The sequence below is a fragment of the Pituophis catenifer genome, unplaced genomic scaffold, assembly GCF_029215685.1.
Source record: "Pituophis catenifer annectens isolate HBS135680 unplaced genomic scaffold, rPitCat1.0.hap2 SCAF_3, whole genome shotgun sequence".
Taxonomy (NCBI): domain Eukaryota; kingdom Metazoa; phylum Chordata; class Lepidosauria; order Squamata; family Colubridae; genus Pituophis; species Pituophis catenifer.
Genome location: NW_027256883.1, coordinates 995,494 through 1,020,937, shown reverse-complemented (window position 1 = coordinate 1,020,937; position 25,444 = coordinate 995,494). Strand labels below are relative to the sequence as shown.

Below are 25,444 nucleotides of genomic sequence, written 5' to 3'. Positions count from 1 at the left end.
GAAGCGCGAGCGAGCGGGAGCGGCAGGAAGAGGCGGCTTCCCCGCCGGGCCGCCAGGGGGCAGCTCCCGCTTTCAAGCCATAGAGCGCGGGATGGGCAGAGCGGCCAAAGGCGGTTTGGCCGTGCGATTCGCCATAGAGATGGATGCTGCAGGTGGTACGACCGGTTTGCAACCTGGGAGCGGAGTCCTCCCTCTGGTCCGCTTCTCCCTGGGAGTCCCGGTGGGCGATCCCTTAAACAGGAGCCAGCCAAAAAAGCTCATTCGATCCCGGGTTGCATAAACAGGAGGCATGGGATCCGAATCACCTGGAGTATGAATACCGCTTGATAAACCCCTGGAATCCTGCATCCCGTTTTGGTCCCCACGTTACAAAAAAGACGTTGAGACTTTGGGAAAAGCGCAGAGAAGAGCAGCCAAGAGGGTTAAAGGCCTGGAGGCTACAACCTCTGAAGGAGGGTTGCAGGATTTGGGTCTGGCCAGTGTAGAGAAAAGGAGGAGGGGAGGGGACAGGATAGCAGCCGTCCAGTATATGAGGGGCTGCCCCAAAGAAGAGGGGGTCAAGCTATTCTCCAAAGCCCCTGAGGGTAGAACAAGAAGCAATGGGTGGAAACTAATCAAGGAGAGAAGCAACCTGGAATTAAGGAGAAACTTCCTGACAGTGAGGACAATTTTTTGTCCCCTTTTTTAGTTTTTTAGCTTTTAATCTGTCAATGGGTTTTAATTCGAATTGTTTTAAATTTGGGCCAAAGTATGTAATTCTTTTAATAATTTTAAATTTTGTATTGGTATATGTTTTAGTTCTGGCTGTGCACCACCGAGTCCACTAGGAGAAGGGCGGTATACAAATTGAATAAAATAAATAAAATAAATTAACCAGTGGAACAGCTGGCCACCAGAAGTCATAGGTGCTCCATCAGTGGAGGTTTTTAAGAAGAGTCTGGACAGTCATTTCTTTGGAATTTGTTTGGGGGGGAGCAGGGGGATGGACTAGAAGACCTCCAAAGCCCCTTCCAACTCTGTTATTCTGTTCCTTGGGGAGCTGGAAGGAGCCGAAAAGGGCCATGGGAGTGAGTGAGGCAGCCCTGTGTGAAGGCGGGGGGGGGGGGGGGGGGGGGCTGGCTGGGTGTGGAATTCTGGGAGCTGAAGTCCATCCATCTTCAAGTTGCCACGGTTGAGAAACCTTCCATCTAGTCCGACCGCCTGCTCGAGCAGGAGTCCCAGGTGATAGGAGGCAGAATTGTCTTCAGCTATAATCTCCATTTTGAGAGTAAATCTGAATCACCCTTTCTTATTTTAACATCTTGCCTAATAAAGCAAGACCTGAAAACGTGGTTCTAACCAAGATATTACTCATTTGTGGTTTCTTTTATCGTAGCCCAACCACTATTATAATTGCTCTTTCTTCTAGACCGGCCTTTCTATTTATGCAGTAGGTGACCTAGAATCAGCCATGAGCAAATGGTTAATTAGCCATATGAAGTGTCTGGCCTGGGCAAGAAAGGGCCAGCTGAGTGGTTCCAGAAGTCAGCTATTCCTACATAGAGGAATAAGTGTCCAAGACACAGATTAACAGAGCTGGAAGAGACCTTGGAGGTCATCTAGTCCAACCCCCTGCCCAGGCAGGAGACCCTACTCCATTTCTGACAGATGGCAGCTCAGTCTCTTCTTGAAAACCTCCAGGGATGAAGCTCCCACAACTTCTGTTCCATGGGTTGATTGCTCTCACTGAAAGAAAATTTATCCTTTCTAGGTTGAATCCAGGGCTGAAATCCAACAGGTTCCGGAGAACCGGTAGTGGAAATTTTGAGTAGTTCTGAGAACCAGCAAATACCACCTCTGGCTGGCCCCAGTGGGGTGGGAATGGAGATTTTGCAATATCCTTCCCCCAGGAGTGGGGAGGGAATGGAGATTTTGCAGTATCCTTCCCTTGCCATGCCCAAGCCACACCACACCACGCCCACAGAACCAGTAGTAAAAAAAAATTAGATTTCACCACTGGTTGAAATCCTTGGTCAGTTTCCATCCATTGTTCCTTCTCTGGCCTTCGGGGGCTTTGGAAAACAGGTTGACCCCCTTCCTCCTCTCTGTGGCAGCCCCTCAAATACTGGAAGATGCTATCCTGGTCCTTCTTTTCATTAAGACCAGCCATGCCCACTTCCTGCCACTGTTCATTGTATGTTTTGGCCTCCAGTCCCCTCGTCATCCTGGTTGCTCTTCTCTGCACTCTTTCTAGTCTCTCAGCATGTGTAAAATGCTACCAGTTGGCCTAGTGGTTAAGGCATCAGGCTGGAAAGCAGTGAGTTCTAGCCCTGCCTTAGCCATGAAATCCGGCTGGGTGCCTTTGGGCCAGTCCCTCTTTTTCAGCCCAACCCACCTCACAGGGTGGTGGTTCCTCAGAGGGTGGGGGAAACAGGAGGTGGAAGGAGTGTGGTGGGTGTTTGCTACCTTGAGTTATTTATAAAAACAATAAAGGCGGGATACAAATAAATATGGAGTGGGGAAGTACCCTGGATCACCTTGTTCTCCTCTGTCATCAGGTTCGGGCTGTCCCCAAAGGTGGCCTTCTGACAGACCCTCCAGACTCAGGAAAAACCTGGGATTTTGCCCCAAACTTTGCATCTTCCCAGGCCTGCTTAGATCCCATTTTTCAGGACAGCCCTGGGGAATTCTGGGAGTTGAAGTCCCCAGGTCTTAAAAGTTGTCAAGCTTTTGCTATTTTTCCCCCTCACGTCTCTCTGCAGCAAATTCCTCCGGCTTCACCCTCGGGTTGGCTGACCCATCGCTCTTCACCAAAGCCCCCCCCCAGGGACCCTCTGGCTGCTTTCCCTCCAGGGGGTCTCCCCCGCTGCCACCACGCAGAGACAGAAACCTTTTGAAAATATGCTTTAATCACTTGGTACCGGGCAGATACATTCTGCAAACTCTAAAAAGTCGCTGGGTTGACAAAAACACAGTCGAGCCACGGAGTACCCCACCCCAGGAATCAGACATGGCTCCTGCCACCCTCCCGGACAGAGTCCCAGGGACACGTGCAGAGCTCAGCCCCAGTTGCATCAGGACGGAGAGCCAGGAGTGCAGAGAACTGGGGGCAGCCCTGCAGGAGCAAAGATGAGCCTTCGCCCCCGGTTCTAGGGAAGGCAGGAGCCAGGTGAGCCCTGGAGCCCCAGGCCCGTGAAAGACGGCAGACCAAAGGAGGCTGGGAACCCCGGAGGGAGGGAGGGAAGGGGGCTGCGCTCATCCGCTGATGGGACTGGTGAGGCCCCCAAATAAACCTGAGTCCTTTTAAAGTGCCCGGGAGGCAGCCCCCTTTGCCCCACCCGTTTGATGTCCTGGCTTCCCTCTGCCCTGCCAGGCACGGTTGGCATCAGTCCTTGTTTCTATTGCACGGATGGATGGCAACGGCTCAAGGGATCAAATCCTACCAGAGGACCCGCTAAAAACTGGGGCACCAGGAAGGTTATTGCATCGATCCAGTATATTCGGACTCAAGAGTACCGGATAGGCAACCATCACACACACACACACACACACACACACACACACACACACACACACACACACAGAAAGACAAGATAACACACGTGAGGCTGCCTCCCCCCCGGCCCACTCCGGAGGAGAATCGACGTCGTTGCCTGGGCTGGTGCCCTCAATGGATCTGGGCCTCCCGGGAGGCAGCAGAAAAGGCCAGAGGGGGGAGGCTGCCCGCTGCCAGCCCCCACCCCACCCCCGGCTGATCCTCAGGAGGGAGAGGCAGGACGGAAAACGTGAGCCTCGGCCGGCAAAGAGAGTCACTGGCTTCCTTCGTAATTCAGCACGTAGTAGTCATGGACGTACATGAGGACGGCGATAGGCTGGCCGATGATCAAAGATATCCACACCGCCGCGTTCCCGTAGTTGCCCCAGAGGAAGCGGCTCACGAACCAGGCCAAGGGGATCTGGGGGCGGGGAGGAGACCAGCATCAGCTGAGGGAGGGCTGAGAGCGGGACCGGAGGCGACAGCCCTGAGGTCTCCAACCTTGGCAACTTTAAGCCTGGTGGAATTCTGGGAGTTGAAGTCCTCCAGGCTTAAAGTTGCCAAGGTCGGAGAGCCCTGGTCCAAAGGGTCTCGGCCCCCTTCCGTGGGAGAAGACCGCAGCCTCCTGGGGGCTTCCTGATCTCACCTGAGCCATCATGCCCATGAATGCCCACAGCCGGAACATCTTCAAGGGGACGCTCACCAGGTACTGCCAGGGTGGAAGAGAAATGGGAAAATCAGCTCCGAGGCAAGGGGGCACCCAGAACGCTGCTCTCCCATGTGAAGAGAGGTCCGTTCTCTCTGCCGGCCTGGTCTCTCAAGAGGAGCTGACGGAGCCCAGGAAAGGAGGACATGTGGGGGCTGCTAAAGGGACACGGCAGCACCTGCCGAGAGGAGCTTAGAACAGGAGGGAGGGAGGGAGGGAAGGGAAGGGGGTTGGAGGAGGAGGAGGAGGAGGAGGAGGCCTGTGGGGTCCTTGGTGCTCTGTGAGTTTGGCAGATTTCTTCCAGATGTTTCATGAGCCAAACTAGGGAACATCTCTAGTGCTGATCGCTAACGCTGGTGATGTTACTTACTGTCGTTTGGGTCCTGAAAGGTCTGCAAGAAAAGCCCCCCGTTCTGAGTTCTTATTTCGGATGGTGTCTCTGCCAGTTGGAAGAGAGAAGTACTAACCTCATGGAAGAAAGCAGAAGCGAGGAAGACGGCCACCTGACCCGTCCACTTCCCAGCTCCCCTCTTTATCATGGGCTTGTAGAAATGCCTGGAAAACGCACAGGGGCAAAAGAGAGCCCGCCCTTAGGAGCCTGGCCCCCAAAAGGAAGAGCGAGAGGAGCCAGTCCCCCCCCTCCCCCCGTTATGACCTCAAAGGCATCTGGGCAGTAGGCGGACTCGGGTGTCGCCCGGGCATCCTTGCCTGCTTGGGCTTAGGAAGAGTCAGCTGGGCAGGTACCTTAGAGCAGGGGTCTCCAACCTTTAAGCCTGGCGTCCACCAGGCTTAAAGATGCCACGGTTGGAGAAGATCTGCCCTAGAGAAGATCCGAGGATGGCGTCTTCCAGCCAGCCTGGCAGCCCTGCCTCAAGCAGGCGGAGAGGGCATAGGAGCTCCAGGAATGTGGGAGCTTCTGCCCCGAGGAGGAGACCGACCTCTGGCGTGGGAAATGGAACAGGGCTGGGAAAGCCAGTTCAGTCATGCCGGCTAGGCCCAGGCCTCCTTCCATCCAGAAAGGCTGGGAAAACTCCAGAAGCCATTTCTCTTCTCGAGGCTGATGGGATCCCGCTGGCTTCCGGATGGCCAGGCCCTCCAGCGGGACCCTGACCCCAAATAAACAGGGCAGGAGGGAGGCTGCCTGCCTCAAAGCAGGGTGGGTGGACCCGGCCTCAGAAGCAACCTCTGTGCAGGGAGGCCCCACCGTTCCTGGGGTTGAAGGAGGACTCTTCTTCCCCACCCCACACTTTGCACCTTTCAGGTAGTCCTCGGCGTACGACCACAATGGAGCCCAACATTTCAGTTGCTACGTGAGATGTTTGTTAAGTGAGTTTTGCCCCATTTCGTGACCTTTCTTTCCCACAGTCATTAAGTGAAGCACTCCAGTTAGGAACACGGTCATTAAGGGAATCCGGGTTCCCCATCGATTTCAGAAGCTGGTCAGAAGGTTGGAAAAGGGGACCGCGTGACCCCGGGGTGCTGCGACCGTCATAAATACGAGCCAGTTGCCAAGCATCCGAATTTGGATCACGTGACCACGGGGTTGCTGCAACGGTCGTAACTGTGAAAACCTGGCCACAGCGTTAACTTCGAACAGTCACTAAGCCAACGATCGTAAGTCGAGGACTGCCTGTGCTGACATGTCCTACCTGAGGCACCACTTGTGGACTGGGATGTTCCAGTTCTGCCAGAAATACGTCACCGACTCCGCGTTCCTGCGAAAGAGCAGCGGGATCAGAAGGGGCCTGGGGCTGAAAGGCCGGTCTAGGGAAAAACATGTGCGTCTCTGTGCTCACAAGCCTTCCCCCCCCCTCCACTCTCTCCTTTGGACAGACCCCTCCTCCTCCCTTTAGTTGGTCTCCCACGGTCTGGAGCCCTCGCTGTCCAAGACAAGGCTGGTCTACGCGGCTCTTGCGTGCAACTGAGCGGGAGGCAGAGGGTGGGGGAATAGCTGGAACTACCACCAGAAAGCAAGACAAGGTGGCGGCACAAGAAGCAACGGATGGAAGCTAACCCAGGAGAGAAGCAGCCTGCAATTAAGGAGGAATTTCCTGACAGTGGGAACAATTAACCAGTGGAACAGAAGTTGCCACCAGAAGTTGTGGGTGCTCCATCACTGGACTGAAATGGTAGAGGGGGTTGGACCAGAAGTCCTCCAAGGTCCCTTGCTCATCCAGAGAAATTTGCTTGCAACGTTCACTAAAAGCTGGGAGGCTGCCGTAATCCAGGGGATCCCAAGGTCATTCTGATCAGTTTGGACCACGTGCCAAAATGTAAGGAACCCTCCACGTGGCCCCTTCACTAGATGCCACCAGCCCACTCACCACCAATCCCGGTAAAACTCTCGGTCGCCAAACTGCAGGATCTCGGCTATGAAGTTCAGGCTGGAGTGGAAGAACCAGTAGAAGAAGATGAGCCAGATCAAGTGATTGGGGACCTGCGGAGAGGCGAGACAAAGGAGGCCCATGGGTGCCCCTGGCTTCTCTGGAGCTCCTGGGCTCTCCACACACGGCCACTCTCAAGGCTTGTGGGCTTCAACTCCCAGCGCCTGTGCTGGCTGAGGAACTCTGGGAGCAACTTCCTGATCAGACCAGAAGTGGAGAAGCAGGAGAGCAATGTCCCACCCATCTTTAGGGAAGAGTTTCCATTGAGCTTCCCTAGGGCCAATCTAGACGGGCCTTGGGCTCTGACTCAGGATGGAGTCTGTCCTGAAAGACACGTCGTTCCAGGGACGGTCACAATCCTGCTGGTGGGCCCAGAACGAGAGACACCGACTCACCTTAAAGCAGACCGTGCTTGTGTCCCCAACACTGCACACCAGCCCCCCCCTTCCCAGCTGAGCTTGTCTCCTGCCTTCCGAATTGAGACTACGGCTCCCAGGATTCCCAGCCAGCCATTTGCGATACTTACAGCTAGCTTCAGGAGACGCTCGATCATCCTGGAGTAGTCCATGTCCTGCAAACCAAGATTGGCTTCAGTCTTCTCCCTACCCAAGGCAGCTGTGCCCCCCCTCCCATCCGCTCAAGGATGTCCCCAATACATCTTCCGAACTGGTTGAGGAATATCAGGCTCTGAGCCCCCCATGTGTGAAGTTCAACACCCATAATTTCCTAGCCAGCAAGGCAATGGCTGAACTTGCCAGGTGGTTGAAGCCTCCCGGCCTGGAATTTGCCTCCAGAAGTTGTGGGGGCTCCAACACTGGAGATTTTTAAGAGGAGACCAGACAGCCATGAGTCTGGAATGGTCTAGGGTCCCTGCTTGGGCAGGGGGGGTGGACTAGAAGACCTCCAAGCTCCCTTCCAACTCTGGTTATTCTGTTAAAACTGACAGTTGAGCTCAATGTACTTAAGACACACGGCACACACGGTTAGAGAAAAGACAAACAATGGGGCCGAAATACTTTCCTTCATCACCTGCTAAGAAGTTTTTTTTTTTTTTTTTTGCTTTAATTTATATGCCGCCCTTCTCCGGAGACTCAGGGCGGCTTACAATGCGTTAAGCAATAGCCTTCATACTTTTGTATATATTTTTATACAAAGTCAGCTTATTGCCCCCACAAACTGGGTCCTCAATATACCTACCTTAGAAAGGATGGAAGGCTGAGTCAACCTTGAGCCTGGTGAGATTTGAACTTGCAGTAATTGCAAGCAGATGATATTAATAACAGTGCTTTAGTCCACTGTACTACAGGCTCTACTACACTGTACTAGAGAAGTTGGCCTCACACTCCCACTGCAGCAGGAGACAGACGGGAGGTCCAACCATAGAGGGATCCTCCAGGTGGGAGAAAGCAGGGCTCTTTTCACCACAAGCAATTAGGAGGAGGGGGGGGTCTCTGCAATGGGGTATCCAAGAGCCTCCAAGAGGTATCCAAGAGAAGGATCTTCCACAGATACTGTTTGCCCTCCCCTAAAAGCCGCTGAGGGGTCCCTGGTGTTCTCCAAAGTTGTTTTTATGCAGATGTTTCATTCCCCGAACTAGATCGCCAGGGCCAGAAAGTGCCTCTTCCCGTGGCTTGCCCTGTCCGTGGGGGTGGGGGTGGCCTTGGAGGGTCTTTGGTTGGGCCGTTTACTGTAGGCTTGTTCGGCAGCTTCTTGAATTGGGTATTGTTTACATCTTGACCCATGGGCCAATCTTCATCTTGGAGTTAATCTACGCTTGTCCGGGTGTTGACTGTTGGGTGGGGAGGTGTTTTGTGGTCTTTTTCTTCTCTTTAGGCTTGTTGATCTTTGACCTTGTTGAACTCTGCTGCTCTCTGAGCTTGGTGGTTTTCTTGCAGACGTTTCATGACCCAACTAGGGAACATCATCCGTGCTAGAAGGGAGTTGGGTTTGAAACTTCTAGCACAGATGATGTTCCCTATTTTGAGTCATGAAACGTCTGCAAGAAAACCACCAAGCTCAGAGAGCGCCAAGAAACCCTCGTTTCAACCCTGAGCTACAAATGTTCTCCTTTATCCACACAAACTCTATCTGGTCTCCTGGGGCTCCAAGGACCTTTGGGGCAGGAAGACGACGAAGAAAAGCAGAGCTTACCCGGAAGGGCTTCATGGAGTTCTGGATTGTGGGCACCATCCACTGGAAGAGGAAGAGCAGAAACAGCCTTTCTCAGTCATGGCTCATGTGGCCCAGGCCTAACCAAGCCCAAAGAGGGGGGGGGGCTCTGGCCCTGGGACTCAGACACGCTCCTGGGCAGGAGAATAAGGGCCTGAGGGGGCCCATCTTCACATGGGCAGAAATTCCAGCCGTTTGAGATCCTGGCCCATCAGATCCAACAGCTATAGGGCTGTTCTAGGGCAGCCTTGACCAGAAGGGGCCATTCTGGTCCACTCAAGAGGGAGCCCGGCTGGGGAAGGGGCTCCTGAGCTTGGGACAGTCCTGCCCTCCCGGCCTTCAAGAGTGCAAGGCTGAGGAAGCCTCGGGGGTCTTGGGCTCACTGAAGCCCACCCTGGAGCCACTGCCTCCCCTGAAGTTTGAGAAGCCTCCTCCGTGGTCGGGATCAGAGCCCTTGCTGGTCTTCCCCTTCATTCAGAAGCGCTAGCGACTCCGTGCAGGGCTAAGCGCTGGGCCTTGTCCTCAGCCCAGAAGGGGGCAATCCTGCAGCCTCCCAGGGCCGCCCCACTCCCCTCCCAGCTCTGGGTGCACCAGAAATCTCCTGCTTCAGGAAGAACCGGTTATCCGCACGAGAGGCAAGAGGCGAACCTGCCACAGGGCTCATCCTTGGAGTCATGGAGGAGGAAAGAGGGCAGGCCCAGAACCACCCCACTTACCTGCTGAATCAGCCCCACCAGCAGCTGCAGAAAGAAGAGCTGGAGGAGGAGGAAGAGGAAGAGGAAGGCCAGGGTGAGTGCAACCAGCCAAGCAAGCCCTGGTCCAGCCCAACCACTCCTGGTCCCTCTAAAGCTCCAGCTTGCAGGTTCCTCACTACCAGACAATTTCCACAGAAACCGTGGCCTAGAACTCACTGAAGCTGCCCTCCGTGGACTCAGCAGGGCCACAAGGGGCCGGAGCCTCCAGGGTGACCTGCTCTGGCTGCAGAAGGGCCCGGCTGAAATCCCCTCCAGCCACCAGGGGTCAGCCCAGATGACCGAGGCACCTCCAGTGAGCAACGCAGCCAGCGCAGCTCACGTCTACACTGAGAAGCCTGCAGAGAAGGTGACAGGTGGCCTCCCACCAGCCTATCAGTACACGGAGTCCTCGACATACGGCCACAGTTGAGCCCCAAATTTCCGTTGCTCAGTGGAAGTGAGCTTTGCTCCATTTTACGACCTTCCTTGCCACAAACGAATCACTGCCGTTGTTAAGCTAGTAAGTGAATCTGGGCTCCCCACTGACTCTGCTCGCCACGAAGGTCGCAAAAACCAATCAAATTAACCCCGGCGGGACACTGTGACCGTCATAAATACGAATCAGTTTCCAAGCATCTGAATTTTGATCATGTGACCACATGGATGCTGCAACGGTCATTAAGTGTGAAAAATGTTCACAAGTCACTTTTTCAGTGCCGTTATAACTGGGAATGGCCACTAAACAGGAAAAGCAGCTCCTCCTCCTCCTAAGCCCCCTGCCCCCCCCACCCAGGGGGGGTTGGAGGGAGGGCCGTTCCAGGAAGAGGCTCACCATCTCAAAGAGCCTCCGCAGAAGGAAGCGCTTCCGGATCCGTGGGGAACGAGGGAAGTTCAGCTCGTAGCACAGAGTCGGGGCCAGCAGGAAGTAGTAGAGGTCTGCAGGGGGGGGAGAGAGGGGGCAGGGCAGACCCTCATTGGGAGGTGCAAGCGAAGGCCGGGGGTCCATCTCCCACAAAGGGGCGGAGGGAGAGGGCACGGGCCACATCCACATGCAGACTGGGTGGCATGGTCGCCGTCCTGCTGGCCTTGCTTTGCATCCTGCCTGCCTGACATTTTGCAACCGGGGAGAGAGGAGAATGGAATGGGGGGTGGGGGGTGGGATCCAAGCAGTGCTGGCCTAGCGAGGCGGGGTGCCCTAATCCGGCCCAAGGGCACCTAAAAGAGTGCGGAGAAAGGACGGCCACAGAGGGTCCGTTACCCAAACAACCTGAAACTTTTTAATTGGTCAAAGACGGACAAGAGGGGAAAGGAAAGTTAAGTATATGGTTTGCACCCAAAAAATGCCAGATCTGGCTTCACTACTTCTGTAACCACTTTTGCTTCAGGAAAGCATTATTTTCCAAAGCCCCTGAAGGCAAGGTCAAGAAGCAACGGACGGAAACTAACCAAGGAGAGAAGCAACCTGAAATTAAGGAGGAATTTCCTGACAATGAGAACAATTAACTAGTGGAACGGCTTGCCACCAGAAGTTGTGAATGCTCCACCTCTGGAAGTTTTTAAGAAAAGACTGGACAGTCAGCTCTCTGAAATGGTCTAGGGTTTCCTGCTTGAGCAGGGGTTGGACTAGAAGACCTCCAAGGTCCCTTCCTGCTCTAGTCTGATTGATTGAAAGTATACTCTTGGTCAAAAGAATGAGTCGGGAGGGGTCTTCCTTTACTTATTTACTTGTGGGGTGGATGACCTGGGAGGACAAAACGCCACCACCAATGGCCCACGATCACTCAGTTCCTGCCCCTCCCACGAGACCCCCTGGTCTCCTCACCTCTGTAAGTCAGGTTGTCTGGGTAGGCCACCTCTTGTGGAATGGCGCTCCCGTTGGCCTTCTGTGGCCCCGAAGCTGGAACAGAAAGAGACGGTGGTCACCTGATCCAGTTAGAGACCCCTTGCTATGCCACCGTCTCTGAGGGAGTCACAAGGAAGCTCTTCCCGTCAGGTGTAGGACCTCTTCCGCCACCTGTAGATTAACACAAGCAGTGGGGCTCCTGAGGAACCCAGATCAGAGGAGGGCCCTCTACGCTCACCTGTGTGTCCTCGGGTGGCTTTCGCAGACCTCTTCTCACGGCACCACTTGTTGAGGTCCCTGAAGGAGAACAGCTTGAGGAAGATGATGGTGTGGACCGAGAGGGCAAAGATGGCCCCAACTGTGGAAGAAGATGGGAAAGAGAAGGTGAGAGGCTTCCCTGATCACCTGGCCTCTGAGGTGGGGTAGCCCCAAAGAATTCATGGCCATGGTGAAGAATCCAAGACTCGGCTCAGGAGGAAGGATGGGGCAAAGCTCTCTGAACTTGGTGTCTCTAGAAGGCTGGAAGGGAGAGGTCCACTGCAGCCTCAGATTCTTCCCTCTCTCCTCAACCATGAAATAGCCCAAACATCTGGGGGCCCATGGTCAGCACACAGAGAAGCAGCTTTCCCATGTGTTGCTTGGTGGCTTTGGAGGGCCTCCCAACCCTCTGCGAACAAGAACATCAAATGTTCAGAGGACACCAAGCTGGCAGGAATAGCCAACCCTCCGGACGATGGGCTCAAGATCCAGAAGGGTCTCAACGGACTTGAACTCTGGGCCCTATCTAACAAAAAGAAGCTCAAGGGTGAGAAACGTAAGGTTTTGCACTTAGGCAACAAAAGCCAAATGCGAGGGATGCAATAGGTGGAACCTGGCTCAACAGCAGTAACTGTGTGAGGGATCTTGGAGTCCTAGTGGATGATCACTTGAAGATGAGCCAGCCATGTGCCAAAAAAGTTGCCAAAAAAGCCCATGCAATCCTAGGCTGCATCAACAGAGGGAGAGGATCAGGATCCCATGAAGTGTTAAGAAGGCCTTGGGAAGGCCACACGTGAATCCTGCATCCAGTTTTGGTCACAATAGAAAAAAAGCTGAGACTCTGGAAAGAGAGCAGAGAAGAGCAACCAGGAGGATTAGGGGACTGGAGGCTAAAACATACGAAAAAGGGTTGCAGGAACTGGGCCTGGCTAGTCCAGTGAAGAGAAGGACCAGGGGAGACAGGATAGCTGTCTTCCAAGATTTGAGAGGCTGCCACAAAGAAGGAGGGGTCAACCTCTTCTCCAAAAACCAGAAGGCAGGACAAGAAGCAACAGATGGAAAGCAACCAAGGAGAGAAGCAACCCAGAACTAAGGAAAAACTTCCTAACAGTGAGAACAATTAATCAGTGGAACTGCTTGCTACCAGAAGTTGTGGGTGCTCCATCACTGGAGGTTTTCCAGAAGAGATTGGACAACCATTTGTCCGTAATGGTCTGGGCCATCTCCTGCTTCAGCAGGGGTTGGAATAGATGACCTCCGAGGTCCCTTCCAACTCTGTTATGTCGTTAAGTCCGACCGTGCTGGCAGGAAAGTAGGAAAGATGCAGCCCCATCCAGGAACAGCTGATGGGACCAGGACAGGCTGTGTTCAGGCAAGGCAGTCCAGGCACCAGGTTGCCCCAAGACACCCCCCACCCACCCCCACCCAGCCCATTTGCAGGAGAGCCCCGTGGCAGGAGAGCACCCACCTGGAGTAATGGAGGTGACTGCCAGCACCACCAGGGCAGGGAAGCACAACACCATCAGGAGGTTGAATGTGTGCAGGATGGTCCCGCTACGCTCGGATAAGGAGCCCTGAAGCACAAGGGAAAGGGGCTGAATCAGAGGACCCTCCCTCCCCAAAAAAGGCTTGAGCCCAGCCCAGACACGCCTTAGTCGATATCCTGCCCAATCAGGACTTCCTGGAGGGCAACTGCCTGTCAGATCTGGAAAAGCGGCATCAGGGATGTCCAATCGTGGTAGCATTAACACTTGTGGACTTCAACTCATGCTGGCTGGGGAATTCTGGGAATTGAAGTCCACAGGTCTTAAAAGTTGCCAGGGCTGTGTATCCCCTGCCCTACATCACCATCTTCTTTTAATGACCCCGTAATCCCTTGCCGGGTGGAATCTGGGCAACTGAAGGAAGCTAGCCGAGTGTTTTAAAGCCCGGATGCCCTTCCTGTTGCCAATGAGGATTATATTCTCATGGTGCTGAGAGAGAGAAATATCTTCCCCTACCTAGGATCAAACTCACAGCCTCCTGATTGTGAGGCGAGAGCTTCACCTCCAGGCCACTGCACCACTCCCATCCCCAGCCCTACATCCAGCCCTAAAAAGGTCACCCTAAAACAGTGTTTCTCAACCTTGGCCGCTGGACGATGTGTGGACTTCAACTCCCAGAATTCCCCAGCCAGCTGGGAGTTGAAGTCCACACATCGTCCAGCGGCCAAGGTTGAGAAACACTGCCCTAAAAGAAAGCCAGAGACAACAGCCACCCGTCTCTCTTGCTCATTGCCCTTTGGCCAGGGCCAGCTGCCACGAATGGCAAAGGGCACAGGTGTGGTCCTCCATTTACAACCACAGTCGAACCCAAAATTTGTTGTTAAGCGAGACAGCTGTTAAGCGAGTTTTGCCCAATTTTATGACCTTCCTTTCCATAGTTGTTAAGCGAATCACAGCAGTTTTTACGTTAGTCAAATGGTTGTTAAGTGAATTCATAAATATGAATCACTAGTCAAGCATTTGACATGATCATGGGGAGGCTACAATGGTCATTAAATGTGAAAACGGGTCATAAGATACTTTTTTTTGGTGCCGTCAAAACTTTGAATGGTCACTAACCGAACTAGTAAGTCAAGGACCACTTGTACTTAGGCCATCGAATGTCAAATTTCCAGGAGGAGACGTGATCCTCTGACTGAGATGGGAGTCTCTAAATTTGGTATTAGCTTTATTTAAGAAAATTTATACGGCTGCCCAGGTCCTTCTCAGTGACTCCAGGCGGCTGACAAAAGGTAAAAAGCCTAATATAAAACATTAAAAACCAATCGCCCACAGCTGGGTCTCTGGGGACAAGAGTCAGCCAAGTAATTGGTCTGCAAATAAATGAAGTAAAACGAATAGAAGACGAAGGACGGCAACCCAACCCATCATCCCCGCTCACCGCTGCAAGCTTCTTCTCTACGTGGAGGGCCACCAGGGCGAAACCGTTGGCCGCTGAAAAGGAAGGCAGACAGACACTGGACTCGGTCACAGACAAGCCGGCCCCGAATCTGGGCCCACCTACTCCCCCAAAGGCCTCGGGCTTCCCTCGCTACTAAACCTGTGGGGGAACCCCCTTTCTACTGGAAGATCCCCTCAGCCCTCTCCATGTCATGCCAGAGAGTGTCCCGAACTACATCCACCCCCCCCACAGCAAAGTTTCAGGGGCTCAAGCGGTAGAGGCAGCAAGAACCCACCTACCCTCACCCCCCACCCCCGAGGGACAGAAAAGGGGGGAGGCCCAGCTGACTCACCAATAATAAGGCATGGAGCTGGCCAGCTGTAGGGATCCTTCAGAAACAAGGAGATGACCTGGATGGGGTCCACCAGAATGCCATACCTGAAAAATAAAGAATCTTGTTGGGTGCAGGCCCACGGGAGTGGGGGGGGGGAAGCTGCTGTTGTGAGATGTGGCAGCCTGTCAGTCGCCCCTCTGCAAAGTGTTGTCTATTTGCAGCCCAAAGCCAAGCTCTCTGGAGCTTGAGGGGTCCCTGGTGCTCTCTGAGCTTGTTTTCTTGCAGACGTTTCATTACCCAACTAGATAACATCATCAGTGCTAGTCCTCTGTAGTTTGAACACTGCTCCCCCCCCCCCCGCCCTGAATCTGTCCCAGAGGATTCCAAGATGATTAACTGAGGGGAAGAGTGGCCTGGGTAGAGAAGGATCTCAGGATGAAAGAATGGGGTGGGAGGCCCTTAGTATCTTCAGAGTGGGGAAAATGGTTTAAATCAGGCTTTGCCTCATGCATAAGGCCGCATTTTATGTTGGGAGGGGTGCATGCACACCACGCACTGCTCCAATGCCTCCCTCTTGTGACTGTGAGCTTTGCCCGCTGTAGGGGAAGGGAGCAGCCAGCCCTCCAAGTTGCAGAAAGATATTTGATGTGCATATTGGCACGGGCCTGGAGTGGAGTGGGCCATCTTTGAGGTCACCGTGGAGGGGCTGAAAAAGATCAGCCTCTAAGCCAGGGGTGTCCAACCTTGGGCACCTTGAAGACTGGTGGACTTCAACTCCCAGAATTCCCCAGCCAGCTGTAGTCTCAATTTGGAAGGCAAGAGACGGAGGAGGGCATGCAGAGCAATGTGGAGCCACAGGGTGGCAGCACCTCCCTTGCCCATCTGCTAGAAATAGAAAATGGCCAGGCAGCTTCCCAGCCTGGTACTCTGGCTGGCATGGCGGCAACAGGGGCTGCAGGACCACCAGATCTGGTCTGACTCTCTCAGCTGGGGCTGGGGCTGGGGGGGAGGACACCCCCTTTCCTAGTCCATTCAGTCGCAGTTTCGTTCCGGAGAGTATCAGCCTTGGGAACTCTCAGCTTTCCTCTTTCCTCCATTATGTATTCAGAATGGACAGTGATTAATAAATATATACATGGATATATACGTACGGGTGTAGGTATATATATATAATCTGTGTTATGTATATAAATGGGTGTATATATAATTTCTTTTGAAAACAGGCAACAGAATTTCGTTTTTAAGATGTGCCAATGTGCTCACAGTAAAAAACATAAGGAGTTTATCTTATCTTTTATCCAATAGCTTCACTACGATCTACAGGGCTTAGATGCCTATGGAGATTCTCCATCATCCAAATCACGATCGCCTCAAGGGGGCTTATTCCAAAAGGTTTTTTTCCTTTGAAAATGTTTCGCTTCTCACCCAAGAAGCATCTTCAGTTCTGACTGAATGGAGGGGAAGGGAAGGATTTATGTTCCTATTGAAAGGGAGACTCTGATGGGTTCCGTGCCATGCCTAACCTGACTTGGCACCCAAGAGCAATCCCTTGTGAAGGGGCGGCCCTGTTGCCCTCCGTCACCCTGTGAGCCCCTCCCTCCTGGGGAAGAGGCTGGGGAGCAGGGCCAAGGGTGGGGGGCTCTCCTGGCAAGGCTCGAGTGGAGACTTACTTGATGAGGTTCTCCAGGAAGAGGCGGGCGTTGCTGAGGACCTGCAGGGAAAGAAGACGGTCAGGGCAGGAAGGGGAAGGGTCCCCTCAACTGGGGGCTCAGGAGGAGCCCGCAGCTGAAGAACGAAGGTCCGAGTTAAGCCCAGGAAGAGACCCGGCCTGGGCCAGAGAAGCCAGCACTGGACAGGATTCACACGAGATTTACCAGTGTGGCTAACAACTCTAAAAATGATCTTTTTTTTAAAAAAAAAAAGAAAGGATTTGGCCAAAAGAAAGGAGTGGTAAATAAGAACAACAATACAGATAGTCCTTGACTTATGACAAGTGAGCCCCAAAATTTCCATTGCTAAGCAAGACACTTGTTAAGTCAGCTTTCCCCACTTCTTCCCACCTTTCTTAACACTGTTGTTAAGTGAACCACCCTAGTTGTTAAGTGAATCTAGCTTCCCCACGGACTTTGCTGGCCAGGTGGTCACAAAAAGGGGATCACATGACCACCACCACAACTGTTGTAAGTATGAGTCAGTTGCTGAGCGCCTGAATTTTGAATCATGTGACCATGGGTTACTGCAACGGTCGTAAGTGTGACGAAAGGTCATAAGTCCTTTTTTTCAGTGCTGTCGTAACTTTGAGCAGTCACTAAATGAATTGTTGTAAGTCGAGGTCTACCTGTATTATTTACCTTACGATGAGAACATAACAGAATACACACACACACAACATCCACATAATTATATCCAGAACTCAGATGGGGATTCTGGCAGTGGCATCCTCATAATTGTAGTTCAGCCATCCAGGCGATCTCGCCTCTGGCCTGACTCCCTGCAGGTCTTCTAGGGAACCAGAGAACGCAGAGGGTGAACCTTGCACAATGCGTTTTAATCGTTTGCTTATCAGCACCGCAATCGCAACGAGGGGAAACTTTCCATCTCCGCTGATACAGAGCAGAGGCAGGCCTTCCAGGATCACACCTAATTCTGTTCAGTTTTTGTCCAGACAGAGCCAGGCAGGTCCAACCTTGGCAAATTGAAGACTTGCGGACTTCAACTCCCAGAATTCCCCAGCCTGCTTAGTCGGCTCTCCCCAAATTCAAGACTTGCAGAATCAAAACTTGCAGCATCTGTGTGTGTGGGAGGGAGGGGGTGGGTGGGTGGGGTGAGAGGATGTACCTCCCAGGCACTGGAGGGGCCTTGCCATGTCAGGCGGGCAGTTACAAGGCAGGGGATCCCACAACTTCAGGGCAAAGGTTGCCAAGAGCAAAGGGGAAATGTGTAAAGAACACTTTGGACTCCCTCTCCTCCCCCAGGTTAACCAATCCTGAGAGCCGACTGGGAGGCAACCTTTGGAGGGCTCGCTGGGTCTCTGGAGGGCAGATGGGATGGCAGTGCCATGCACCACCACGCCTTGGTTGAAGGTCAAGAAGCTAGCGTGGCAAGGGATTGCCACTGCCAGTTAGGAGAGGAGCCTAAAGCAGGAAGACGGGGGATGGCGGAGGTGCCCTGCTTGTGGTTCACGGACGGAGGGGCACCCCACTTTTTCTTAAGATCTCGTGACGGAGAAGCCATCTGCCCAGGGATGGACCCTACTAGCAATGCAGTCCTCTGCCAGGGCGGCCAGCAATGGGCATTCCACCAACAAGGACAGCAAGTCCTTCTCTTTAGATGAGGGGGGTCCAACCTTGGCAACTTTAAGACCTGTGGACTTCAACTCAGACGACAGCTGGGGAATTCTGGGAGTTGAAGTCCACAAGTCTTAAAGTTGCCAAGGTTGGGCACCCCTGGTTTAGATGAATGGACTCCTCAGAAAGCTCCGATCTGCAACAGCCCCAAAGACTGAAATCCATCTTCTTCGGATGCTGTCAGAAGCATCTCTTTCCTCCCTTCAGAGAAGGTTCGTGGTGGCCTTCGGCTGAACTGGTGGAAGGGTCAGTTTCACAAGACGTTGCCCCAAACGAGCCTCTGGTCCACATGAACAAACATACGAAGAACGGTTGCAGCAAGTGGGAACGGCTCGTCTAGTGAAAAGAAGAACTAATGGTGACATGATAGCAGTATTGCAATATTGGAGGGGCTGTCACAAAGAAAAGAGGGGGGGAGGTCAACCTATTCTCCAAAGTACCCGAAGGCAGAACAAGAACAACGGATGGAAATTCATCAAGGAGAGAAGCAACCTGGAGTTCAGGAGAAACTTCCCTCTAGAAGTTGTGGGGGCTCCACCACTGGAGGCTTCTAAGAAGAGACTGGATAGATACTCGTCTGGAATGACATAGGCCGGGGTTGGACTAGAAGACCTCCAGGGTCCCTTCCAACTCTGTTATTCTTCTGTTTTTCTGAGTGGTGCCCTCTGGCCCAGTTGGCTAAAACGGGCTATTAGACTATCTTGCTTGGCACAGCTGTGCACCAGCGGGTGCAGCTGGCAATCAGATCCCCCCTTACAGGAGAGGCAGATCTGCAGTGCGGACGGCCCTTGGGAGTGAGCCCAGTGCTGCGGCTGTTTGTCCTGCAGTTGCCCCTGCCTCATAAGGTCAGCCTTCTGGATGCCAGGAGCCCTCCCAGCACCATTCTCCTTCCCCCGTGTTGACTCTAATGACCCTCAAGATGCAGAACCCGCTTGGAGGTCACCACCATGATCCGGGATTAAGTTCCCCATAAAATTCCTGGAGACTGAAGCCGTCTTTCCCAGGGAAGATGCCCTCAGGAGCCTCAGTGGGCATCCTCCGAGCATTGAAATGGCCCGTTAAGAGCTGCCCTCCCTCGGTGTGGCTGCTGGCAACCGGATCTGGGGTCCTCTGGACTGATCTCCCCTGCAAAAGCGCTTGAGGAAGCTCCACAACTGGACAAGTGGAACGCTTGGAGAACAGGGGGGAGGAGAAACAGGGCAGTCCTCTAGCAGACCAGGGATGTCCAACCACGGCCACCTCAAGAGGTGTGGACTTCAACTCCCAGAATTCTTCAGCCCAGCCATCCTGGCCTGGGGAATTCTGGGAGTTGAAGTCCACAGATCTTGAAGTGACCAAGCTTGGACACCTCTGGTCTAAGGCAACATTTTTCATGCTAGCTGGGGAATTCTGGGAGTTGAAGTCCACATCTCTTAAAGGCGCCGAGTTTGCAGACCTATGCTAGCAGAGAAACATCCGGCGGCTGTCTGAAGGCCTGAAGCCTTCCCACCAAACTAGAAGCCTGGAAGACCCCAACAGAAGGTGCCTCTAGGACATGGAAGAAGATGACCGTCACCTCCCACCACGGAGGGTCCCTCGTCTCCAATACCCTCAGCCATTCCTCCCAAGAAGCCAGAATCGCCACTGAAACACTCAAATCTCTTTCCCTTGGCCCGTTTCCCAGCAGTCAGTCCCAGCACAAGCTGCCACTCATCCCAAGCCAAAACGGCCAGGCCGCTGGGCTGTTGAAACCAATGTCCTCTCTGTCCTGCAAAGTGGCCGCTGAAAGTGTCTGCCTGGCGGGCTGCCAGCTTTCACGGCCCAAGGCCCAAGAAATGCAGCTGGCGTCTGCCGCCTGGGGATGCCAAGGGGCAGCGAGCCAGGAACCGGGGATGGCAGGGGCTACTCACCAGCATGACCACGCACCAGTTCAAGATGCCCCGGTAGTTGCTGAAGCCGCTGGCCGAGCTGAGCAGGGAATCCTGCAGCTTGTGACACCTGGGCGGGAGGGAAGGAGGAGCCACGGGTTAGGCTGGGTTTCAAAGGGAGTTGGAGTCCAATACAGGCAGTCCTCAATGGAGCCCAAAATGCCTGTTGCTACACGAGATAGTTAAATGAGTCTTGCCCCATTTTATGACTTTTCTTGTCAAGTTCTTAAGCGAATCGCTGCAGTTGGGGCAGCCCTTTGTCTGAAAAGCTATGCAGGGTTTCCTGCCTGAGCAGGGGGTTGGACTAGAAGACCTCCAAGGTCCCTCCCACCTCTGTTATTCCCCTGATTGGAGCGGTGCCCTCTGGGCCAGTTGGCCAGGGCCAGCTACTGGTTTAAGAAAACTGGACTCTGTACATCAGTTGTTAAGTGAGTCACATGGTTGTTAAGTGAATCTGGCCTTCCCCATTGACTTTGCTTGTCAGGAGGTCACAAACGGGGATCCCATGAGCCCGGGACGCTGCGACCGTCATAAATATAAGTCAGTTGCCAAGTGTCTGAATTTTGATGATGTGACCACAGGGAAACTGCAACGGTCATAAGTGTGAAAAGTGGTCACAAGTTACTTTTTCCAGTGCTGTTTTAACTTGGAACGGTCCCTAAACGAGTTGTACACGCTGGTTGCCAAGCATTCAAATGTCGATCACGTGGCCACGGGGATGGTGCAACGGTCGTAAGGGTGAAACGCCATCATAAGTCACTTTTTTCAGTGCCGTTGTAACTTTGCATGGTCAGTAGGTGAGCGGTTGAGAGTTGAGCCCAGAATCCTTGGGGGGTGAGGAAGGCAGGTCCAGCACTGGGTGGACACTGGCAATAGCCACAGGAAGGGCCCCGGAGGTCCTGAAGTCGGTCCCCCAGGAGGCCAGGCATTCTGAGTGCCACTCCCCCTTCACTTCCCGCAGCTGCCCAGAGCCTCCAAACTGAATCTCACTTTGCCCATCATCCCCTGCCGGGCACCAAGAGCAGGGCAAACCCCCCACACACAGATACAGAGCCATCCTGCCTCCTACACAAAACACACATATCAGCTTCCCAAGCTTCTCCCCTCTGGTCCCAAACATGAAATTGCCAAACATATATATGTGTGTGTGTTTTTCCTCTAGCCAGGTTTTTCCTACGTAACCAAGGTTTTTCTGCAGCCCTAGCTCAGTGGAATCACATCCACTGAGCTAGGGCTGCAGAAAAACCTTGGTTAAACCTTTCCTAGCTCAAATGCAGAAGATGACTTCTTCTTGTCCTTGGGTACATGGCTACATGCCTGGACCCGCCTCTCTCCTCAACCAACCTCGGTCCTCCAACATCTTCAGATGCTGAGAACCTTCATCACGACAACTGGAATCGTCTCTCTCGGCTGGGCCAGCCCAAAACCTCAAGCCTGGCATTCGAGCCCAGTCCGTCATTTGCATCCCTAGAAGTCAACATGCCAGGGCCCAGCCACAGGTGTCCACACCCTCTGAACGTGGCCAGAGATCAACTCTGCTCCCCGAGATCGAAGTCGGCAAAACCAAGATTGCCTAACCCTTTTATAAAAACGATGGCTCTTTCCACGGATTTCACTGCACGTTGTTTGTCGAGTTGGGTGGTCTTTGCAAACACAGAGAGAAAATAAGTTCAGAGGTTAGGGCTTCTCAGCTATGGGGGCAACTCTGAGAAGGCTGTAATGGTCCTTTTGAATGCTGCACAATCCAGACTAACAGACTGTCAGGTTGAAACCCCTGGCTGAGTAAGAAACTCCCTGTGAAAGATTTCTGCTTGACGATACGGTAGGAAAAGGGATTGTAGTTGGTGACCAAAACCACTTCCTTTTCTCCTGGGGGGGCCGTGTTGTAGCATTTTTCTGCCAGAGGGGATTTTTTCCAGATTTATTAGAGGCCTTCAGTGGGGGGTAATCCGGGATATCTCAAGAGGAGAATACAGAATAGGAAACGGAGTAACAGAGTTGGAAGGGACCTTGGAGGTCTTCTAGTCCAACCCTCCACTCAATCAGGAGACCCTACCCCATTCCAGACAAGTGGCTGTCCAATCTCTTCTTGAACACCCCACCCCACCCCCGTGATGAAGCACCCACAACTTCTGGAGGCAAGCTGTTCCACTGGTTAATTATTCTCGCTGTTAGAAAATTTCTCCTTAGTTCCAGGTTGCTTCTCTCCTTGATTGGTTTCCATCCGTTGCTTCTTCTCCTGCCTTCAGGGGCTTTGGAGAATAGGTTGACCCCCTCTTCTTTGGGGCAGCCCCTGAGATATTGGAAGACTGCTATCATGTGTCCCCTAGTCCTTTTCATTAAACAGGCAGTCCTCATTTGGCAAGTGCCTCATTTAGCAAACATCTGGTGTTTAAAAAAAAAGAAAGAAACCCCACCTTTACCATCCGTCCTTGCCTCCATAACTTTGCAGTGTCCTACAGTGACACAATCACCCTCTGCACGCTTCACAACTGGCTGGCCACAAGCAGAGTTCATGGAGAATGCAGAAATGAAAATCGCAAGTCACGGTCATGAGAAATTTTGCTTAGCAACTGAGCTGCTGGTCCAATTGGCGTTGCTAAGTGAGGACTACCTCTAAAGAGTAGTTTTAGACTTTGGAAAAACTGCAGAAAAGAGCAACGAAGATGATGAGGGGCCTGGGGGATAAAACATACGGAGAACAGTCGCAGGAATTGGGGACGTCTAGTTTACAGAAAAGAAAAGAAAAGAAAAGAAAAGAAAAGAAAAGAAAAGAAAAGAAAAGAGAAGAGAAGAGAAGAGAAGAGAAGAGAAGAGAAGAGAAGAGAAGAGAAGAGAAGAGAAGAGAAGAGAAGAGAAGAGAAAAGAAAAGAAAAGAAAAGAAAAGAAAAGAAAAGAAAAGGACAGCAGTCTTCCGATATCTGAGGGGTTTACCCAAGAAAAGGGGGGTCAACTTATTTTCCAAAGCCCCTGAAGGCAGGACAAGAAGTTTCAGACGGGAACTAATCAAGGAGAGAAACAACCTGGAATTAAGGAGAAACTGCCTAACAATGAAGGCGATTAATCAGTGGAACGGCTTCCCTCCAGAAGTTGTGGCTGCTCATCCCTGGAGGTCCTTAAGAGGAGACCGGACGGCCCCTTGTCTGAGATGGTCGAGGGTTTCCTGCTTGAGCAGAGGGTTGGACTAGAAGACCTCCAAGGTCCCTTCCAACTCTGTTATGCATGTCAAAAGCCGGGTTCTTACCGGACTCCACCCACTTTGAAGTCTCTGCTGGCCGCTCTTGCTTGAGGAATTTCCCACCCCACCCAGGTGAGCAACTCCTCCGCCTTTCAACATTCGGCCCCAGGTTGGAAGATCCTGTGAATCTCCAGCTATGAATCGTTCTGGAGCCGCCTGCAGGAAGGAGCCCTGCCTGTGCCTTCCCTCCCAAGCCCTCTCTGGCCACATGTGGCCCTTGGAGCCCCAGCTGCCTTGACCGATGGGGAAAAGAGGCCCAGGTGCCTCATGCCTGGCCAGCCCCTTCGTGCTTGCAAGTACCAAGAAAACCTTAGGGGGGTCCAGACTCTCCTTGAGGCCACTGCTCCTGGACGGGGGTCGAAGGGCTCTCTTCCATACGGGGGTCTGTGGCTTCCCTGTCACCAAGTGGCAGGAGGACAGGAAAAGGCGGCACAGGAGCAAAAACATCCCCACATACATGACAGGTTCCTGCATGTCCTTTAATCGAATGACCAACTCTGGAAACTTCTCCAGCAGAGACTCTGCGGAGATTCTCCATCCTCCCGGTCACCATTCTCCCAAAGGGGCTTTTTCCTGGTTTTTCTTCTTGAAGACGTTTTACTCCTCATCCAAGAAGCTTCTTCAGTTCATCATTCACTTCTTCATGAACTGAAGAAGTTTCTTGGATGAGGAGCAAAATGTTTTCAAAGCAAAAGCCAAGGAAGTCCAGTTGCCTTTTGGAAAAGCCCCTTCAGGCCCAACCGTGGGCATCCCATCCACAAAACAGGAACCCCTCTGACAGACACCCCGTGGCCCCCAACTCTCTGGGGTCCTGTGGGGGTTACGATGTCAGTGTTCCTGATGCTGTTCCCAACTGACATTTCAAGGTGGGCTTTAGGGTCAAGCAAAAACCGAAGCCCAACTTGCCCACGGAGGACCCTCCATCGTGCCAAGATCCGGACTTTGGAAGTCGATGGGGTGGAAAGTGGCCATTGGTGTAGAATTGCTCATTTGTAAACTTTGGCCAATTTCTGGAAAGGAGATGGAGCCAAAGCGGTTCCTGCAAAGGAAGCAGTTACTGGGACTACTGGCTGAGCTCCAAATACTTCCCTTGCCTCTCAGTGCCAACCTCTGGCCCCAAAGATGCCCCACCTCCATCCAGCCCTGGGAAGAAGCCTTGCCAGGGCACATTAGTCAGCAACCTGCGGCTCTGCAGCCACATGTGGCTCTTTCACCCCTCTGCTGCGGCTCCTTGTCACTCAAAATATCACTCACAGCTGCCAATGTGTGGCACCTGCTGGCACACAATTTATTGAGCTTTTCAACCCCCAGTAGGCCAACATGGATAAATCCAAGAAAAGTAAAGTTTCAGAAGAAAACAGAACATTTAATTCAAGTACGTATGGTAGTTTTGTGTCTGCTCAGGAAATAGTCAGGCACGGGAAGGGTTTTGTGGCACCCGGTGTTTTCTTTTCCGTGGGAAACGGGTCCAAATGGCTTTTTGAGCGCTTAAGGCTGCAGACCCCTGCCCTAAACAAGTCCAGTGTCTCGTTGGTTAGGACCCCTCGGATGCCTGCCTGCTTGCCCAGTGAGAGATGGGCGTTTGACTCAATGCCAAATTCCCTGATTCAGACTCGATACCGTTCTGCATGATTCAAGGGCCTCCCCTTTGAGACAGCGGCCGGCTGCCCCTCTGGGACGAGGGTGGCAGGGAAAAGGCCCTGCGTCTGACAAGAGCAGGGTGGATTTGATTTAAATCGATTTAAATCACTAGTAAAAAGGCTTGATTTACATCAACTCGATTTAAATCATAATTTGTAAAGAGCAACTGTCCTCTCTCTGCTACTCCTTTGACCCGCTGTTGACTCACCAATAGTCCCAGTGTTGCAGAATATACAGCCTCCTGCTACATAACTAAGCTCCGTTTCATGATGAATAAACTAAATTATTTATGTATCTTAAATAGAAAACTACCTTACGATAGATTTTTACCCCAAAATTTTTTATTAAAATAAATTCGATAAAAATCAAAAAAATCCGATTTAAATTTAAAAAATCCGATTTTTTTTTATTTTTTAAAAAAAATCATTGATTTTTATCCACCCT

At 52.6% G+C, this 25,444-nt stretch overlaps 1 protein-coding gene across 1 annotated transcript in view; it reads right to left on the bottom strand.

Moving 5' to 3' along the window:
• Positions 1 to 2,868: 2,868 nt before the first annotated feature.
• DGAT1 (diacylglycerol O-acyltransferase 1) overlaps positions 2,869 to 25,444 on the bottom strand; it is a 30,975-nt gene continuing 8,399 nt past the window's right edge. The window contains exons 4-19 of the mRNA XM_070939606.1: positions 20,104 to 20,191; positions 16,538 to 16,578; positions 14,886 to 14,971; positions 14,534 to 14,586; positions 13,077 to 13,182; positions 11,589 to 11,708; positions 11,330 to 11,404; positions 10,340 to 10,443; positions 9,490 to 9,528; positions 8,756 to 8,797; positions 7,131 to 7,175; positions 6,545 to 6,657; positions 5,870 to 5,935; positions 4,688 to 4,775; positions 4,161 to 4,223; positions 2,869 to 3,935 (exon numbers count right to left, since the gene is read on the bottom strand). Coding sequence (XP_070795707.1) covers positions 3,789 to 3,935; positions 4,161 to 4,223; positions 4,688 to 4,775; positions 5,870 to 5,935; positions 6,545 to 6,657; positions 7,131 to 7,175; positions 8,756 to 8,797; positions 9,490 to 9,528; positions 10,340 to 10,443; positions 11,330 to 11,404; positions 11,589 to 11,708; positions 13,077 to 13,182; positions 14,534 to 14,586; positions 14,886 to 14,971; positions 16,538 to 16,578; positions 20,104 to 20,191 — 1,276 coding nt within the window. The 3' untranslated portion in view covers positions 2,869 to 3,788. The remainder of the gene's footprint in view (positions 3,936 to 4,160; positions 4,224 to 4,687; positions 4,776 to 5,869; positions 5,936 to 6,544; positions 6,658 to 7,130; positions 7,176 to 8,755; positions 8,798 to 9,489; positions 9,529 to 10,339; positions 10,444 to 11,329; positions 11,405 to 11,588; positions 11,709 to 13,076; positions 13,183 to 14,533; positions 14,587 to 14,885; positions 14,972 to 16,537; positions 16,579 to 20,103; positions 20,192 to 25,444) is intronic.